Source organism: Garra rufa, chromosome 5, assembly GCF_049309525.1.
Source record: "Garra rufa chromosome 5, GarRuf1.0, whole genome shotgun sequence".
In the NCBI taxonomy this organism is placed as follows: domain Eukaryota; kingdom Metazoa; phylum Chordata; class Actinopteri; order Cypriniformes; family Cyprinidae; genus Garra; species Garra rufa.
The window spans coordinates 31,352,736-31,372,890 of NC_133365.1; the positions used below are offsets into that span (position 1 = coordinate 31,352,736).

Genomic DNA, 20,155 nt, shown 5'->3' on the forward strand with positions numbered 1-20,155 from the left:
ACTTTCATATATTTTAGATTCATTACGCACATTTGAAAGTAGTTCTAGCCTTTTATTGTTTTAATATTGATGATTTTGGCATACAGCTCATGAAAACCCAAAATTCCTATCTCAAAAAATTAGCATATTTCATCCGACCAATAAAAGAAAAGTGTTTTTAATACAAAAAAAGTCAACCTTCAAATAATTATGTTCAGTTATGCACTCAATACTTGGTCGGGAATCCTTTTGCAGAAATGACTGCTTCAATGCGGCGTGGCATGGAGGCAATCAGCCTGTGGCACTGCTGAGGTGTTATGGAGGCCCAGGATGCTTCGATAGCGGCCTTAAGCTCATCCAGAGTGTTGGGTCTTGCGTCTCTCAACTTTCTCTTCACAATATCCCACAGATTCTCTATGGGGTTCAGGTCAGGAGAGTTGGCAGGCCAATTGAGCACAGTAATACCATGGTCAGTAAACCATTTACCATTGGTTTTGGCACTGTGAGCAGGTGCCAGGTCGTGCTGCAAAATGAAATATTCATCTCCATAAAGCTTTTCAGCAGATGGAAGCATGAAGTGCTCCAAAATCTCCTGATAACTAGCTGCATTGACCCTGCCCTTGATAAAACACAGTGGTCCAAAGTACTTTTTTCGGATGAAAGCAAATTTTGCATGTCATTCGGAAATCAAGGTGCCAGAGTCTGGAGGAAGACTGGGGAGAGGAAAATGCCAAAATGCCTGAAGTCCAGTGTCAAGTACCCACAGTCAGTGATGGTCTGGGGTGCCATGTCGGCTGCTGGTGTTGGTCCACTGTGTTTTATCAAGGGCAGGGTCAATGTAGCTAGCTATCAGGAGATTTTGGAGCACTTCATGCTTCCATCTGCTGAAAAGCTTTATGGAGATGAAGATTTCATTTTTCAGCACGACCTGGCACCTGCTCACAGTGTCAAAACCACTGGTAACTGGTTTTGGTTACCATGGTTTACTGACCATGGTATTACTGTGCTCAATTGGCCTGCCAACTCTCCTGACCTGAACCCCATAGAGAATCTGTGGGATATTGTGAAGAGAAAGTTGAGAGACGCAAGACCTAACACTCTGGATGAGCTTAAGGCCGCTATCGAAGCATCCTGGGCCTCCATAACACCTCAGCAGTGCCACAGGCTGCATTGAAGCAGTAATTTCTGCAAAAGGATTCCCGACCAAGTATTGAGTGCATAACTGAACATAATTATTTGAAGGTTGACTTTTTTTGTATTAAAAACACTTTTCTTTTATTGGTCGGATGAAATATGCTAATTTTTTGAGATAGGAATTTTGGGTTTTCATGAGCTGTATGCCAAAATCATCAATATTAAAACAAAAAAAGTCTAGAACTACTTTCAAATGTGTGTGATGAATCTAAAATATATGAAAGTCTAATGTCTATCAGTACATTACAGAAAATAATGAACTTTATCACAATATGCTAATTTTTTTTAAAGGACCTGTATTTCAGTACATCACAGAAACAACTGAAACAAAGATCTAAAAGCAGTTTAGCAGCAAACTTTGTGAAAACTAATATTTGTGTAATTCTCAAAACTTTTGGCCACGACTGTACACAGGATGAATTTAAAAACACCAGTGTCTTTAATGTGTTTTCTCTTTCTTTCACTGTAGGTGAGTTTATAAAGGCTCTGTATGAGTCTGACGAGAACTGTGAGGTGGATCCATCCAAATGTTCATCTAGCGATCTAGCTGAACATCAAAGCAACCTTAGGATGTGCTGTGAGCTGGCTTTCTGCAAGATCATTGAGTCTTACCGGTAAGCACATTGTGCCCTTCACAGCCATCTGTTGATGTGAACCAATAATGCAGTTTATTGCAGCGTTTTATTGCTTCTTTTTTGATTATTCAACTTATCTCAGGTTCTCCCAAATATTCTCCTAAAAGCCAAATATTTGATATGATTATAAGATAAAATGAAGCAGGGGAGGCAATACTACTACTACTACTACTACTACTACTACTACTACTACTAATAATAATAATAATAATAATAATAATAATTAGTGCTGTCAAAATTAGCTAGTAATTTTTCCATTTTAATGGTATTAAAAATATTTAATGCTGTTAGCGCAGAGGCAGGGCTGGAGTTGGCTACCCCACTCACAATTACTGCTTCAGTATCTTTTTATCAACAAACAATTGTGTTTATTTAGTCGCAGAACGTCTTTACAACCACACCAAACAGGACTTTTCAGACAGGCACTCCAACTTCACTTCAAGGAAATATACAGGTGACCGAGGAACTTCAGTAGAACAGCGGCAAACTGCAGTCAGATGAGATGTTGTCAGGCCATATGTCAGTAAAAACGAATTGACCTGTCCTGTCAGCTGTTAAACTGTGCTCGTAGCACGTGCACTTCAATTGCAAGCACAAATGTGGCGACTGTAGCCTGTATCGTTTCATATTAAAGTTTGAGTTAAAGTACCAGTATGCGGGTCAGATTCATGTCACATTCAGCGGCGGCAGCTCTTAAAGTGATAGCAGCCAAATAACATAAAAACCCAGCTGCTTTGATGTCTGTTAATCAAAGAACAAAAGAAAAATCCAAGAACAAAAGAGGAAATCAATAACTTTTGATGCTTTGAGGATATAGCTATATTTAATTCAGTATTTAGTGTTTGATAACTTTATTCAGTTTCTGTATATTTCCTACTTGCTGAAGGGCACAGGCAAATAATGGGTTTATGTGAAGATTGTTTGAAGTTCACTTAAATTAGAAGTGAATCAAACTTACAGCTCTCAATTATACTGTAATGTTCAATGGCTATAGTCAGTGTAAGGGATTAATTACATATAATTTAGCTCAAAGGGAATCGAATATGATTCAATAGGGAATTTGAACAGAATCGCTGTTTTACGGCTGTTCAGAGTCGACCCGCGATTCATTCACAAGCCGTGTAACAGAAACTCTGCAATGGATATTACTATCCAGAATATAGTGAAAACACTATATATTAGCACAGTAGCAAAATCTGCAGTTTAAGACATTAACTTGTAAGCACAAAACACAAGATACTTATCTTTTCTAATAAAAATACGATTTTATTGGATAAACCTAACACATACAAACTAATCTAACATAAACACACGCATTCACACAGGTTGCAGAAAGAGAAAGTGAGGAAAGAATGAGTTTAAAGGAATGAAAATATGAAGTCCCAAGTTTATAGAAATATGTGCAATTGCTTAGACCTGAACAACCATCAATCACTTAATTAACCCTCGTATTGAGTCTCTCAAAGAGGTTATTAAACTTTATATCAAAATGCACCAGTTCAGTGAGAATCTGGAGGTTGTACTTGCGTTGCCTTTGTATCGAGGGGATTCCTTTCGTGCGTCGTTCCAAAAGGGGTTCCCGGAGTTGCTGATTGGATGGGAGTTCGGTTGTCGTTCGTTGGACGTGAAGTCTTGGGCGTTGGCTTGAGGATTCGAGTTGTGCGCTGTTAAAGTTGAGGTCAGCGAAGACGTTTAGGTCGGTCGCGGCTTGCACAAAACTTAACTAGAACATGAAACTCTCAACGGAAAGAAATAAAAGAATTAAAGTAAAAGACGGAAGTGTAATGATCTCCTCATGTTTCCTTTAGAGGAGCAGGCTGGCATTCAGGCCAGGCAGCGTCGAAACGCAGCGGCGCGAAGCACAAAGATTAAGAGAGAGTAAGAGAGCATGATTGTAAGAGAGTCATCGTAAGAGAGTACGAGAGCGATTTGATGGTGTCCTGGGTATTTAAACTCGCTTTTGGACACATCCCAAATGGTGTCTTGACCAATTAGAACACTGTCCTAACTCAGGGGACTGTTAGTTTCTCCTCCCAACCACAAATCACAATGTTATCTTATCAGTCCCACGGGTCCCAACTTTCCCGCTCTTGGCAAAGTTAAATTTGGACATGATTTCGGTAACAAGACTAAAATACATTTTACAAAGAATTGAATTATAGAAACATTTCAAGAATGCAATTTCGGGTTCAACCATACCAAACACCAATATAAACCATTAAACTATTCAATAGTTATCAAAAAGGACATACACAATGAGTGATTAAAACATAATAGACAAATGTGTGAGTTACATATGTGATAGGAAGTTATACATAGAAATGATGAGTTGCTCATAAGTTCTTTAGCATGATTCCAGGTGCATAGCTAAATGGAAAGGCAGTTTTATGCCATATTGTGACCACAAGGATGTGTTTCTGTGAGGAACAAAGAGGTCAAGAGGGTGTAGAAGGAATTTTAGCTCTGTCCTCTGGTCGGGGAGTCCACCAACCAAACTCTAATGACTTAACTCATGTGATGTTCATGATGTGCATTTCTTTGACCATTAATCTTGGTTATTTGCCCCAAAGTTGACAATCTCCTTCCTTGGAAAGGGTCCTTTTGTCGTGATTAATTTCAGATAAAATAATTAGTTACTTTTTTTAAATCAATTGACAGCATTTTCATTGTCATTGAGTGATTTGTTTATGAGTGTGTTATATATTACAGTTCTATAGCATTACACAAATAATGAGAGTACCACTTAAATAGTTTTAGAAATTTTGAATCACTCAGATCTAATGCTCTATATTTTAACATATACAGCATAGTTGTAAAATGTATGGATATTAGAAGGTTTTCCCCTCAGGAGTTTGCAAAAAGATAATTAATAAATATATAAAATAAATAAATAGTTATAAATAGTGAATAAATAGTAATAAATAGTGAAACTACTTACTAGAGCTGCAAAACGATTATTTGCGATTAATCGATTAAAAATAAAAGTTTCAATGTGTATATTTATTATGTATATAAATACACTCACACGTATATATTTAAAAAAAATATATGTTAGATTTATATGTAAAATATTTATATTTATAATATAAATTATATACAAGTGTTTGCATACAAATACATACAATACTTACAATAATATTTTTTTAAATATATAAATATATGTGGCCCTGGACCACAAAACCAGTCGTAAGAGTCACTTTTTCAAAATGGAGATTTTACATCATCTGAATAAATAAGCTTTCCATTGATGTATGGTTAGGATAGGACTATATTTGGTTGAGATACAACTATTTGAAAATCTAGAATCTGAGGGTGCAAAAAAATCTAAATATTGACAAAATCACCTTTAACGTCGTCCAAATGAAGTTTTTAGCAATGCATATTACTAATAAAAAATTAGATTTTGATATTTATGGTTGAAAATTTACAAAATATCTTAATGGAACATGATCTTTACTTAACCTAATGATTTTTGGCATAAAAGAAAAGTCTATGACCCATACAATGTATTTTTGAATATTGCTACAAATACACCCGTGCTACTTATGTTTTCCAGGGTCACAGATGTGTGTGTATTTGCATATACAGTACATAATAAATAAACACAGTACCCACACATATAGAATGCAAACATAAACTTTTATCTTGACTCAATCACGTCTAATCGTTTTACAGCTCTACTACTAGTAAAAATAACTGTTTGCAGTTTTGTCAGTTTTAATTTTTTGGTTTTCATCTAAATTCAGTGTTCAACTCTCCACTCCTCAACAGTGTGTTTCCACGGGAACTAAAGGAGGTGTTTGCGTCGTGGAGACATGAATGTGGTAACCGAGGTCGACCGGATATCAGCGAGCGTCTTATCAGCGCATCACTGTTTTTGCGTTTTCTGTGTCCGGCCATCATGTCGCCATCTCTCTTCAACTTGACGCAGGAGTACCCAGACGACCGCACTGCGCGCACGCTCACTCTTATCGCCAAGGTTACACAGAACCTTGCAAACTTCACCAAGTAAGGATTTCATTTACTCCAGTGTGAGTGTGTGTGATTGAGTAGGGAGAAAGTGCTTTAATGTTTCATGACGGAGCTGACGAATGAGTTTAGAAACGCCTCAGTTTGATAGCTTGTCATGTTGTTATGAGCTAAAATGCTATTCATAAGAATGAAATGAAGCTAATAGATATAATTATGATTATACAGTCATTAGCATGGTTAATTGAGTTATTAAATGCATCAGCGAATCATTTTTATTCCTGCTTTCTGTCAGGTTTGGTAATAAGGAGGAGTACATGTCCTTCATGAATCAGTTTTTGGAGCAGGAGTGGACCAACATGCAGCGCTTCCTGCTGGAGATCTCCAACCCAGAGACCATCTCAAATACTGCAGGCTTCGAGGGCTATATTGACCTGGGCCGTGAGCTCTCCACCTTGCACTCGCTTCTAGCTGAGGTGGTGTCCCAAATGGACCAGGTTAGTCTGTTCACCTAGCGGTTGGTTCCATTTGATTGTTTTTGTAGTGTAGAGATTTTCAGCAGGAGCTGTTTCACTTCAAACCTGCATAAACACTGCAAAAATGGTTTTCAAATCAGTATTTTGGAAGGAAAGAACAACAAAAAAGTATATATCCTAAAAATTGTTTAACATTGGCAAAAAGAAACTTTAAACTTTTTAAAGTTTTGTAGTATTATACTTGAAACAATCATTCTAATTAATAGGGCTGCCCCCTAATAATCAACTAACTGTTAGTCGACGAGAAGAGGCTTGATCAACCAAATTTGTATTAGTCGCTTAGTCGCAGAAAAAAAAAATTCCACAGGAAGTGGCGAAGTCACACAGTCTGTGATGGACAGATTGTTAACAGCTGGTCTGTGTGGTAATATAGTATATCGGTCAAGACATCCAAACACAGACTTATAATTTATAGACCTCATATATGGCTGTTCATCTGAAATATGTAAGTAGTAGCAACTTTACATGGCTGCTTAATGTAATGTTAACCTAGAAAAATGTGCGCTATTCATGTGTGTGTCTGTACGAAGTGTGAAAGCTGAATAGTAGAGCGCTCACAGCCTGACAGATGGAGGCGCCGGTGCGGTCACTTGCTCTTAAAATGCTCTCATTTTTGGTCATATAGCTAAAAGTAAAACATATTTACAATCTATAAAGACTCTACGTTTATTGGTGTGCACTCACAATAGCAACAAAATGTTGCGCTTTTGTAAATGCACTGTCCTTGCTGTTTTTCCCTGACACATTCATAAGTATTATATCTGCCGGTGCACTGTGGCAAGCTTTATGCGTGCGCTTGAGCGCTTAGTAGGCTATGTAGGTTATTAAAGGCTCATTATTATGATTTAAATGGTTTATTAATAAACTAATAGTCGACCAGTCGACCAGAAAAATCTTTAGTCGAGGGCGCCCTCTACTTTTTTAATATTTGTTCAATATTTTTTTATGACTGGAGGTATCACAGATGTCTCTAGGAAATTGTTCTTTTTCTCCAAATATTTATTCATTGACTATAGCCATTCAACATTACAGAATAATTGAGAACGATCAATTGCAACATTTATTAGACTTTAAAAAAATAACAACTTCTAATTTAACTTACTATCAAATAATCGTCACATAAACCCATTATTTACCTGTGGCCTACAGGTATGTACTGACTATGTACTGAGTTAAGGGTATGAATACTTATGCAATGTACTTATTTCAGTGTTTTATTTTTAATAAATTTGTAAAATTTACACTCCGTACACCATAATAATGACAAAGCAAAAACCAGATTTGCAAATTTTACAAATTTATTACAAATAAAACACTGAAATAAGTACATTGCATAAGTATTAATACCCTTAACTCAGTACATAGTTGACGCACCTTTACAGCCTCAAGTCTTTTTGGGTATGATGTGACAAGCTTTGCACATCTGCATTTGGCAATTATCTGCCATTCTTTGCCTCACCTTTTCACCTCTCAAGCTCTGTCAGCTTGGATGGGGGCTGGCAGACATTTTCTAGAGTCCTAGTTGTTCCAATCGTCTTCCATTATGGATAATGGAGGCTACATGCTTCTGTGAACCTTCAATGCAGCAGATTTGTTTCTGAACTCTTCCCTAGATCATTGCCTTAACGCAAGTCTGTCACTGAGCTCTACAGGCAGTTATCTTGACCTCAGGGTTTTTGCTCTGATATGCATTTTCAGCTGTTAGACCTTTTCTGAGAGGTGTGTGCCTTTCTAAATCATACTCATTCAAATGAATTTGCCACAGTTTAACTCCACTCGAAGTGTAGTAACATCTAGAAGCAATATGAATGCTCCTGAGCTAAATTTCGAGTGTCCCAGAAAAGGGTATGAATACTTATGCAACGGGATCTTCTCAGTTTTTTTATTTTTAATAAATTTGCACAAATGTTAAAAACCAATTTTTTGCTTTGCCATTATGGAGTAGGGAGTGTAGATTGATGTGGGACAAAAAGTAATTTAAAGTAGTTTAACACAAGGTAGCAACATAACAAAATGTGAAGAAAATGAAGGGGTATGAATAATTTCGCAAGGCACTGTACATAAGATTTTTCACAAATTGGATGTGAGGTCGAATGAATTTGTATGAATTAGCCACGTCGTGAAATATGTGCAAATTACTGTGAGATCATGTTGGATGGTCAGACATGTCGGATTTCAGCATGTCTTCAGTGCAGTGTTTGCCGTTGCGTGGTAGGTAAACTCAGGATAGTGTTGTGACAAGGCAGCTCATCACTGATGCCACAGAAGGTTCTAAAGTTGTGCTCCAGTTTTCTGTGTTCTTTGAGTAGGTGGACTGAAATTGCCTTCAGGCTGTAACAGTCAGACTTTAAAATCCTTCATTTTGTTGCTTTTAATGTTCAGACCTTATAAGATGCGTGCCCCATATGTTTGTTACTTTATACATATTTTTGCAAGAAATTATCTTCTAATCCTCATCCTTCTCGCTTGCTAAATATAGCCTAGCTGTTGTATTTGCTCAAATTCTCCACTCTAAATGAAAACTTGCAGTCATGCAAAATCTGTTTAAGCAAAGTTGCATTTATCTGCAGCCTGTGCCTGTATGCCGGTACACCACAGACACTGCCTGTAACTATACAAACATTACTAATTAAATCTTGAATATTCTCATAGCAGCACTTTATGTTGAATTATTCCGATCACGTTAGGTGGACATGCCCTGAAAGCTCATGCCCTCTCAGTGTTTGAGTTCTACATGGGAAGTCCATTAGTCCCTAAGGCTGCCACAGACTGATAGTGGGCACACAGTGGTCAGACACAGTTGCTTTCTGGGATCCATGTGCATGAGAACTGTTAATTGATATGTCACTAAGAATTCGTAGCCATACATCACACGTGTTGTGATTATGAAACATAATTCATTTAAGGCCAGAGAGATTCAACCAACCGGAATGTCACAGAATAAGCCAATAATCAAAAATTTAAATCAGTCAAATTTGAATTTATCTAGGTTATGGCTGTTCCATTATTAAATGCTTTTGGAGAAGATCAGAGAGTAAAAAGCTTGTGTGCAGAAAGAGTGTCTCCTGTCATAAGTGGTTCTTCATTTTCGTCACATAAATACATGAAACACATTTGTTTCAACCGGTTTTAATTGGGGCATGGAGCCCTAATTAAAATTGGTGGAAATAAACATGCTTCATGTCTCTTATGGTCTCTTATGCTCACCAAGGCTTCTTTTATTTGATCAATACAATAAATAATTTTTTTTTTTACAATTTAAAGTAACTGTTTTCTGTTTAAATGTATTTTAAAATGTGATTTATTCCTGTTTAAATATATATTAAATATAATTTATTCCTGTGATGGCAAAGTTGTATTTTTTTGGTTTAATAGAAACTTCAGAAGAATTACATTTATTTGAAATAGAAATACTGTTTACTTTCATATTTAATGCATGTGTTGATTAAATCTTACTGATCCCAAACTTTTGAACAGCAGTGTATATAAAATGTAATTACATTTAATTTGACAGAAATATTACTCACTATTGAAAATATTTAAAACAGGACCTTTGCAGTTCAATCTTTTATAAATCAATCTGCAAATACAGCTGTCAGCTATGGCTAAATATTGGTGGATTAATCTGCCTAGTGGGTATATCGGTCTATCACTAATATACTGTAGCACATTAGGAGGTCATTTTATTGTTGAGTGATTTTATTGTTGAGAGGTGGATAGACCATTTACATTTAAAACATTGCCTGATGCTATTCTTTTATCCAAAACAGCTTACAGTGCAATAAAATTATACTATACATTTAATCAGTAACTGTGTTCCTTGGGAATCCGACCTGTGACCTCGGCGTTGCTATCGCCATGCTCTACCAGTTCAGCTACAGGATCTCATTTCCACACAGTCATTGATGTTCTGTTGTGTTCTTCCTCTATTCTCCGGGGGGGTAATAGAGAGTCCTGCACAGATATAAGAGATCTTTGGGGTATGTGTTAATTTTCAATGAAATCTTTCATCTGTCCTCAGAGCGCTACCTCCAAGCTTGGCCCGTTACCTAGAATACTGAGGGACGTACATGGAGCGTTAACAAACCCACCGAACATACAGATGAGCATTCCTTCTGATCGTGTGCCGTCCCCTCCAGCCCCTGGATGTAGCATCTCCAGTGGATTACAAAAGATGGCCATCGACAGCGACCTACCAGGGTAAGCCACGAATCAGATTCACCGCAAATTTTCAAATTTCAAAACTGTAACCAATCAGAATCAAGTATGTCCATAATTGTACACATCTGTGCAAAAAACAATATGCATATTTCATGATAAATAGGTATTCTGACACATCAGTTTTAGACAATGGCACAAAGTTGTGAAGTACAGCCATATTGCTTACGTACTCGCTGTTATCTGTTACTTTCAGCCACAAAGACTGTCCTCGTTCCTGTTCTTAAGAGTGTGCCCTCACTTTATCCAGTAGACTGCTCTTCTAAAGAGAGCGGCTCATCTTTATCTGTCTAGCTCGCTGCTAATTCCCTACCGACATTTATGAGAGCCAGAGAGAATGAGAGGCCTGTAATTGTAGTTCTCACACACACACACACAAACACACACACACACACACACACACACACACATTCAGGGAAAGGGAAGATAAATATACGAGGGATCAAAAGCGATGGAGGCTGCAAGGAGAAAGCATCGAGTGAAGCTTGTTGGTTGGTGTCTGGACGGAGATTATGATGAATTAAATTAGCATTTTTTTCACAGATATCCAGACAATAAACACAGTCTGGGTGGAAGTAGGGACAGAAAGAGATGCATAATAACTTTGCATGCATTCTCTCTGATGCTTTATACCTGTCTGGAATGGTCTAGCATGGTATTTATGCATGTTTGAGAAACTTGTGGGTTATGAAAAGTTTTGTTTTTCAAACACTAACTCATATATTATGAGGGTCTTGTGATTGATATGCTTGTAGATAATAGCTCTGTTCCGAAACCTAGTGAGTTGATTACAGCAGGTGGGCAGCATTTTAAGACATCAGGTGTATTCCCGATGCTGTTCCAAAAGGTCAGCAGCAAAATTATGCTGACTTCTAAGATACCATCTTGGACAGCTTCACATGCATCCTTTGTGGATACGGCAATCTCAGAATGTAGTGCTGTAAGCTCAGTATAAAATCCACAGACTAAGCTCTCAAAATGTGCCGAATAATTTCAGTTCATAGTTAAATATAATCATTTTACTAAGTTTTTGTGTGTGCTGGCTGTTTTGTGCTTGTTAAAGTATAAAGGTGTTATACTAGCAACATACTACGTTGCACTTATCAGCTAACTAGTCAGTTGGACAGGATATGGTTCATCTAAACAGGGTTGCACTTTGGATAAAAGTATTTAAGGGCCAAGAAACGAAGTTGCTTAGATACCTATTGTATCCGTTTCTTCTTCTTCTTCCATTCTGGGAGTCTGGCAGCCCATAAAACCACTTGCGGAAAAGTTGTGAAATTTGGCACACAGATAGAAGACAGTCTCAATATTAACCATAGTAAACTTGGAGTCTCTATCTCAAACTCTCTTGTGCTACCAAAAGGCCAAATTTGCGCTAATAAATTTTGTGGGAAAAAAAAAACTTTTGTGAACTCTTCCTAAATGGCTTCTCTAATTTTCACTAAAGTTGGCTCAGATCATCTTCAGACAATGCTGGCCATAAGTTTTTAAAAGCTTTTTGATATACCAAACCATTTTTGTAAAGCATGTTAACAAATTTGACAAAATTTGCACAAAAAAATTGACATGAGGCTATGTCTTTGCAATGCTTTAGCGGATTCAGACCAAACTTAGTACATGTTATACCAATCATAACCTAAGGGCTACATATTGGTTAAAAGATATTTAAAAAATTGCATTTCTGTTATCATAAAAGTGAATTTGTTAGATTAGGAGCAGCATACTGATTCAAACTATACCAAAGTTTGAATTTTGTAGTAAAACGCTGCATTTTTTAATCATGTCTTATGTTTAGATTCATATTGTGTTATTAATCTTATAGAAACACTGGCACATGAATAGAGGACAGTCTCATCATTAACAACAGCCAATTTGGATTATATCATGTTGAACGAATACTGAGGGCACATAATTTCGGCACAGCGCCACTTACTGGTCAAAAGATATAAAAATTGGCCCAAAATCATAAGATTGGTCTCGTTACATTTGGAACGGCATACCGAATCAAATGTCTTTAATAGGGGTCTCAAAGCCTGCTATTGGATATCTACCATACAGCAGAGTTCAGCTTCAACCTAAATCAAACACACCTGAACCAGGTTATTATGGTGTTCAACGCTACAGATGTGTTAAAGCAGGGTTGAAACTTAAGTCTGCAGGAAAGCAGCAATATTTCTAAATGTAAGTAAGCAAGTTTTGGAACTGAGCTAGTTGTGTAGTGTTTTCCAATTCTGTGCTTTAAATATTGACACTTTTCTCTTTCTGGTCCTTGTCTCCATCTCTTCGCTTTACTAGCCCAATGGACTTTACTCGCCTTCCTTCCCCCACCCCTGAAAACAAAGACCTGTTCTTCGTCACACGCTCCTCTGGCCTCCAGGGCTCCCCTGCCCGCAGCTCTAGCTACTCCGAGGCCAACGAACCCGAGCTGGGCCTGGCCAACGGCGGCAAGAGCCTGTCCATGGTCGACCTGCAGGAAGCAGCCAGGGCGTTAGAACCCATCGCCATCCCGGCAGGGATCACTTCAGAAGGTTTAGGTGAGGGTGTAATGGTTCCCTGGAATGCACAGACTCCCCAAGGCAACATTGCCAGAGGCCCTACTCTTCACCGGCCAGGACAGACTCCCACTACCCCAGGAGCAGAAGGGGCCCCAGGCAGGCCTACACAGCTCTTGGCCCCGCTATCTTTTCAGAATCCAGTGTACCAGATGGCAGCAGGGTTGCCCGTGTCAGCTAGAGGGAATGCAAGTGGAGATTCTGGGTCAGAGTGTCACAGCTCCGTCAGTTCCCATAGCAACAACGAGGAGGGGCTTGGAGGAACCAAACACACGTTTCTAACCCAGGGGGCTTCGGTGGGGGAGGAGTTTGTGAGGCGTTCGGGAGATTTCTCGAGACGACAGCTATCGCTAACTGACGCGCAGCATGGGAACCAGCCTACGGTTCCACGGCAGAGCAGCGGTGGTCCTCAGAGGCGAATTGACCAGCCTCCACCACCCACACAGACTGCACCCAGAGGACGAACTCCACCCAATCTATTGAACTCCACCCCCTATCCACGGCCTCCTAATAACACTGTGATGTCATCGTCACCTGACTGGCCTGGAAGTGGCGCACGGCTTCGACAGCAGAGCTCCTCCTCCAAAGGGGACAGTCCAGAAATGAAGCATCGCGCTCCACATAAACAGGTGCGTATATGTTTGTATGGACCTGGACCACAAAACCATTCTTAAGTAGCATGGGTATATTTGTATAGCCAAAAATACATTGTATGGATCAAAATGATCGATTTTTCTTTTATGCCAAAAATCATTAGGATATTAAGTAAAGGTCATGTTCCATGAAGATATTTTGTAAATGTCCTATTGCAAATATATAAAAACATAATTTTTAAATTAAATTGCTAAAAACTTCATTTGGACAACTTTAAAGGCGAATTTCTTAATATTTAGATTTTTTTTTTTTTTTTTTTTTGCACCCTCAGATTCCAGATTTTCAAATAGTTGTATCTCGGCCAAATATTGTCTTATCCCAACAAACAGTACATCAATGGAAATCATATTTATTCAGATTTAGATGATGTATAAGTCTCAGTTAAAAGAAAAACTGACTGTTATGACTGATTTTGTGGTCCAGGGTCACACATATCTATTAAATTTATCCATGCACATCAAAACATTTAAGAAAAGATGATCCCAATTTCTGCTTCATGCAAATCTGTTTCAGAAAATCTGGATCATTTATCATTTATCTTTAACTTAACCTAGTAATGTTAATATATCTTGCGGCAAGTCTGGGTTATTGATTCTAATAAGAATCAGAGGGCTTAGCTTGCTACCAATCATGAACCCCCCGACACTGACTGTTGCCACTGGCAGTCATTTTTCTCAACGATTTGTCAATGAAATGGACAGGAAGGGCATTTCTTGTATCCACAATGCATTGTTCTCTCTCTTGGGATTTGATTGATTGCTTGAAGTGATTGATGGAAGCGTTTCTATGGAAACCACATGTGCGCACACTTTTATTACATTGCAGATTACCTCCAGGCTCTTTGTCTGACTGTGAAAGTCACATCTGTGGACTTCCTGTGAATATTGTCAGTTGATCATTATACGTTTGCTGAAAGATAGACATAGACATAGAACTATTGTTTTTCTAACCTCATTGGCAAAATGTCTTTGTTTTCAAGTCAATGAAACGGAAGTAGCGACAGATCTTTTCTTCTGTATTGTGAAGAACATCAGAACAAAACAGCACTGAATATTTGCTGTTTCTATCGATCGTTGTTGGAGGCAGATCTAAATGCAAGCTTGACATTAATTATAAAAAATAAATTTAAAAAATAACACATGGATGAATTGTCCATAATAAGGTCAATAACATGCATTTGAACACAAATCTTAATATCTTACATTTTTGGTTATTAAAGGATCAGTTCACTTCAGAATAAAAATCTCCTGATAATTTACTCACCCTTGTCATCTAAGATGTTCATGTCTTTCTTTCTTCAGCTGAAAAGAAATGAAGGTTTTTGGAAAAAACATTCCAGGATTTTTCTCCATATGATGGACTTTAATGGTGGTCAATGGGTTGAAGGTCTAAATTGCAGTTTCTATGCAGCTTCAAAGGGCTCTAGGGTCTTATCTAGTGAAACAATATGTCCTTGTTTTAAATAAAAAAATAATAATTTATATACCACAATATAACCACAAGTACTCATTTTGCACCTGCCCAACCTCACACATTATGTAGTCATGTTTGAAAGCAACTGTAGTTAAAAAGTATATACATTTTTAGTTAAAAAAAAAAAAGACCAATCGTTTTGCTAGATAATACCCTTATTCCTCACCTGGGATTGTGTGGAGCCCTTTGAAGCTGCATTAAAAATGTAATTTGAACCTTCAACCCATTGGCCACCATTGAAGTCCATTATATGGAGAAAAATCCATATAATGTTTTATTTTCTTTTTTGAATTTTTGAAGGATGTTTCAATATTTTTGTTGAAAAAAATTAGTTAATTTACTTCTGAGATCAATTTATTTTATTATCAGGATATGCTCAAGTGTAAAAAACAACAAAATGCGTTGAAGAAAATGTTTTTTGCAGTATACTTGAGGACTATAATGCCAACTGTATGATGTCATGATAAACAATTAGCTTGAACTAATCTTCTAAAATATCTTAACTTAGCATGATGTTAAATATAATCATTCTCACATGCCATACATGTTCTTTTTATTCACCCTCATGTCAAGCTAAATGTCATCTTGTCCATGTTGCCTGTTAAAAACGCAATGCCCCTGGCATGACTTCTTTGTGTGTGTGAGCGTGTATCTTGTTTCATCTTTGGTTTATTCATGCGTATGTGTGTGTGTTTGTGTATGTGTCCCATAGGCCCCATCCCCAGTGAACCCCAGCGCATTGGACCGTACCGCTGCCTGGTTGATGAATGTGCCATATATAGAGCAGGAGTCTGAGACGGAGCTTTGCAGAGATGAGCACACACAAGCTGAAAAGGTAACTGACCACCCACACATCATAGCAGCAGAGATTTCGGCTCATGCAAACACGCTCTGGAAGGGAAATGAATCATCATCCTGCACTAATTTCACTCAGACAGGAGGATTTTCTCAGTGTCAGTGATCCAACATTCAGCTCCGTCTGAGTTGGGTGTTTTCGCATGCAGCCTTAAGGGTACAATGTGTAGGTTTTTCATGTTAAACTCTCAGTTTAATGAGCAGAGACTTTAAGTAAGCCATCTGTAGTTTGACCTTCTGAGGAGCTCTGTGATATTTTCAACATTGCTCTGTTTCAGAGGTAGTAGGAATGTTTGTACTTCTGTTTAATGCCACTAGTGGTGCAGAAATAACACACTTCTTAGACGCAATTTCTACAAGTGCTCTCAGACTTTTGTATGTGTGTGAAAGAGAAAGAGACATCATTGAGCATCTCGACTAACAATTGATTCCAAGTTCGATGTTAACATACACTTACACAACTTTTACAGAATTTGTTGTACATCTAGGTCAAAGTTAATTTCTACATATATTAATGCATTTTTAACACTGCAAGATTCACTCAGTAAATATATTATGAATGAACATAAATTAACAATGAACAATATGATATTTAGAAATGCTGTAAAACATTTAGTTTGTTGTTAATTTATGATGTCTAATGCATTTTTAAACTGTTAACAAATTTAAACTTAATGTAAAAAGTTACTAATAGTCATCTCTCGACCGATATTAATTTTTTAGAACAAATACCGATTATTTGCAAGTTTATGTGCCCGATAACCAATATACAGAACCGATATTTATTGACTGTTATAAAGTAAATAAATTACTTCACTTTGATTTTTGATGACGACGTTTATCCGAATCCGATATTACAAAACCGATATCTGATTATGGTAAAATGCTTAAATATCGGGAAAAATATTGGTAAATAGATATATCGGTCAATCTCTAGTCATCACTAGTGTACAATTGGCACACCACATTTGCTGCCACAAATACATTTCAAAAGTATTTTTAGTAGCTCAACATTCAGTGCTACTTATGGTTAAAATGTTGCTAAATGTTGTCTCTTGCAGTATCAGGCGGAGATCAGTATGCTGCAGGAGCGACTGCGTTTGTCGGTGCAGAGGCTGGAGGAATACGAGGCCCGGATCAAGGGACAGGAGGAACAAGCACAGAAGATGTTGCTGGAGTATCAGGCTCGACTGGACGAATCCGAGGAGAGATTGAGGCGGCAACAGGAAGACAAAGATCTGCAGATGAAGGGCATCATAAGCAGGTGGAAAATACTGGAAGATATGAGAGTATTTTAAAGTTTAAACCAAAATGAAGGCAGACGGGCTGTTGAGGGAGATAAAAGAAGGCAGGAAAAAAAAAGCAAATGTCAGTCCACAAATTGGCCTGAATGGGTAAAATTGGTGGAAATGAATCACACAAGTTCACCTTTTCATATACTCCCTGAGTCAGATAAAAGTAAACATGAATTTACATTGAACAAACACAGAGAGGGCACTTTGCCTTTCAGGAGTCTGCCACAAGCCTCTGATGCTCGCTGTCATTTTGCTTTTAGCTGATAGTGTATTAGTGGCAATCTGAGAAGACCGAGAGCTTTTAGAAGACTTTTAGCCTTCCTCAAGGCAGAATTTACTGAGAGCTGCTTTCCTCCAAGACTGATGTTATGGGGCAGCTATTTATGGCCTCGAGCTCTAGATCAAAGACAGAATGGGAGGATGTATGAAAGCCGGACTGAGTGTGTGTTTGTTTTGTGTTGATGCAGGTTGATGTCTGTGGAGGAAGAGCTGAAGAAGGATCATTCTGATATGCAGGCAGTGATTGACTCCAAACAGAAGATCATTGACGCGCAGGTATGTCTATATATAGATATATCAGTGGTGACGTCATTGAACATACAATTTTAGGAAAATGTACTGATCTTAAAGGGACAGTTCACACAAAAATAAAAATTCTGTCATTAATTACTCACCCTTATGTCGTTCCAAACCCGTAAGACCTTCATTCATCTTCTGCACACAAATTAAGATTTTTTGATCAAATCTGAGCGCTTTCTTTTGACCCTGCATAGACAGCTATGTAACTACCATGTTCAAGTTCTGGAAAGGTAGTAAGGGTGTTGTTAAAATAGTCCATGTGACATCAGTGGTTTAACCGTAATGTTATGAAGCTATGAGAATACTTTTTGTGTGCAAAGAAAACAAAAATAGCAGCTTTGTTCAACAATTTCTTCTCTTCCGTGTCAGTCTTCGTGTGGTGCTGCTGACGTTCTGACGTAGAACCTGGATATGCAGCGCCTTGTTTACAAGCAGAAGTTTTACGCACGCTGTACATAAAACAGTCTTTGTAAATATGTCTGATCATTTCAACAAAGCATGACTTGCAATTTTTTGCCCAGCCTTACTTATTTGAACCAGAATAAACAGACAATGAGCTAAGAGAGATGGACATTCTATGTCAAAATGCCAGCTCCTGCATCATAAACGTGTGGCACTGTCGTGAACGCACATTGAAGACTGACATGGAAGAGAGGAACCCTCTGGGCCTCTTCGGTCATTTTTGACCGAAAAATTTTATGTTTTGAATTTTTAAAAATCGTAGCTTCATCAGAATGAGATGACACTTGGTGACTTTTGTTGCATTAGCTATGTGAGTACAAAAAAAAATCAGTGACATGATTCGGATATGTTAAAGGGTCCAAAAAAAAATAGTCACACTTGGCTCCTTCGCGGTCAAAAATGACCGACATAGGAAATGAATGGGAAATACGACAAAATGTGATAATTCAGATAATCTTTTGGTAATACAATCTACAAATGAGCAACTGTGCTGAAAAGAAGTGTTCAGCAAGCAAGGACTGACACTCTAAAATAACAAAAGTACAGAACTGACACACACACGCACACACACGCGCACACACACACACACAGACACACAGAAATAAGCAGAAAAATGCAAAACCTGATATTTATCCAATCAAAAAAAATCTAAACCTTGCCAAAATTTATCTTTTAGAATGTCTGAATATATTTCTAAATGCAAAGCCTAATAAAATGAAGAAACAATAAAAAGAAAAAAAAAACAATAGGAATCCCAAAGCCCCTGTATATATGTATATAGGGAGATACAGGAGTTTACATGGCATTACACAAGTTTTTATTTTTTATGCCACTAGATGGTGCAATTTTCACTTTAAAAAAATGGATTTTAAATGCTTTTACTCTATTTTAATGTGAAATGTTGTATTTATTGAAAAATAATAAATACATAATTAATTAAAAAATATAATATAAAATATAAATCTACTGGGAAAAAATTGCTCATTAAAACTGTATAAATATTGCATAGATTCATAAAAAATGCTCAAAATTCTAAATAATAATGACAAAATATTATTGAACAAAAATATATTTAATTGATTTTCCTGAAGAAAAAAAAAAGTTACTTTTTAAGGCTTCGGTCACTTTTGACCGCGAGGGAGCCAAGTGTGACCCCTTAATGAGGAGGCCCAGAGGGTTAATAAAGTTGTTATTTTTGTTATTTTTTTCTTTGAGCACAAAAAGTATTCTCGTAGCTTCATAAAGTTACGGTTGAACCACTAATGTCACATAGACTATTTTAATAATGTAATTGCTACTTTTCTAAGCCTTGAATGTTGTAGTTGTGTTGCTGTCTATGCAGGGTCAGAAAGCTCCGGGTTTCATCAAAAATATGTTAATTTGCGTTACGAAGATGAGCCAATGCTTTACGGGTTTGGAACGACATGAGGGTGAGTAATTAATGACACAATTTTTATTTTTGGATGAACTATCCCTTGAAATGTTAACATTTCAACAAATCAAAAGAATTTCACAGATCTTTACCAGAAGGTTGCCATTACACCAAAATCTCACAACCCCCCTGTCATTCGATAGCAAGCCCTATGGTTCTCTAGTTTTTTTAAAGAAACAAATGTTTTTATTAGTGGTGGGCCGTTATCGGCGTTAACGTGCTGCGTTAACGTGAGACTCTTATCGGGCGATAAAAAAAATATTGTCGTTAATCTATTCTCATAGTTGGGTTGGGAGCTGGGTCTAAACTACGCAAGATA

General features: G+C 37.4%; 1 protein-coding gene across 3 annotated transcripts in view; it reads left to right on the forward strand.

Annotated features, from left to right (window-relative positions):
* dab2ipb (DAB2 interacting protein b) overlaps positions 1-20,155 on the forward strand; it is a 130,606-nt gene that overhangs the window by 104,986 nt on the left and 5,465 nt on the right. For all 3 annotated transcript variants that reach the window (XM_073839708.1, XM_073839706.1, XM_073839707.1), the window contains 8 exons: positions 1,643-1,787; positions 5,580-5,816; positions 6,073-6,274; positions 10,335-10,513; positions 12,830-13,715; positions 15,926-16,048; positions 17,130-17,332; positions 17,831-17,918. In XM_073839708.1, the coding sequence (XP_073695809.1) occupies positions 1,643-1,787; positions 5,580-5,816; positions 6,073-6,274; positions 10,335-10,513; positions 12,830-13,715; positions 15,926-16,048; positions 17,130-17,332; positions 17,831-17,918 (2,063 nt within the window). The remainder of the gene's footprint in view (positions 1-1,642; positions 1,788-5,579; positions 5,817-6,072; positions 6,275-10,334; positions 10,514-12,829; positions 13,716-15,925; positions 16,049-17,129; positions 17,333-17,830; positions 17,919-20,155) is intronic.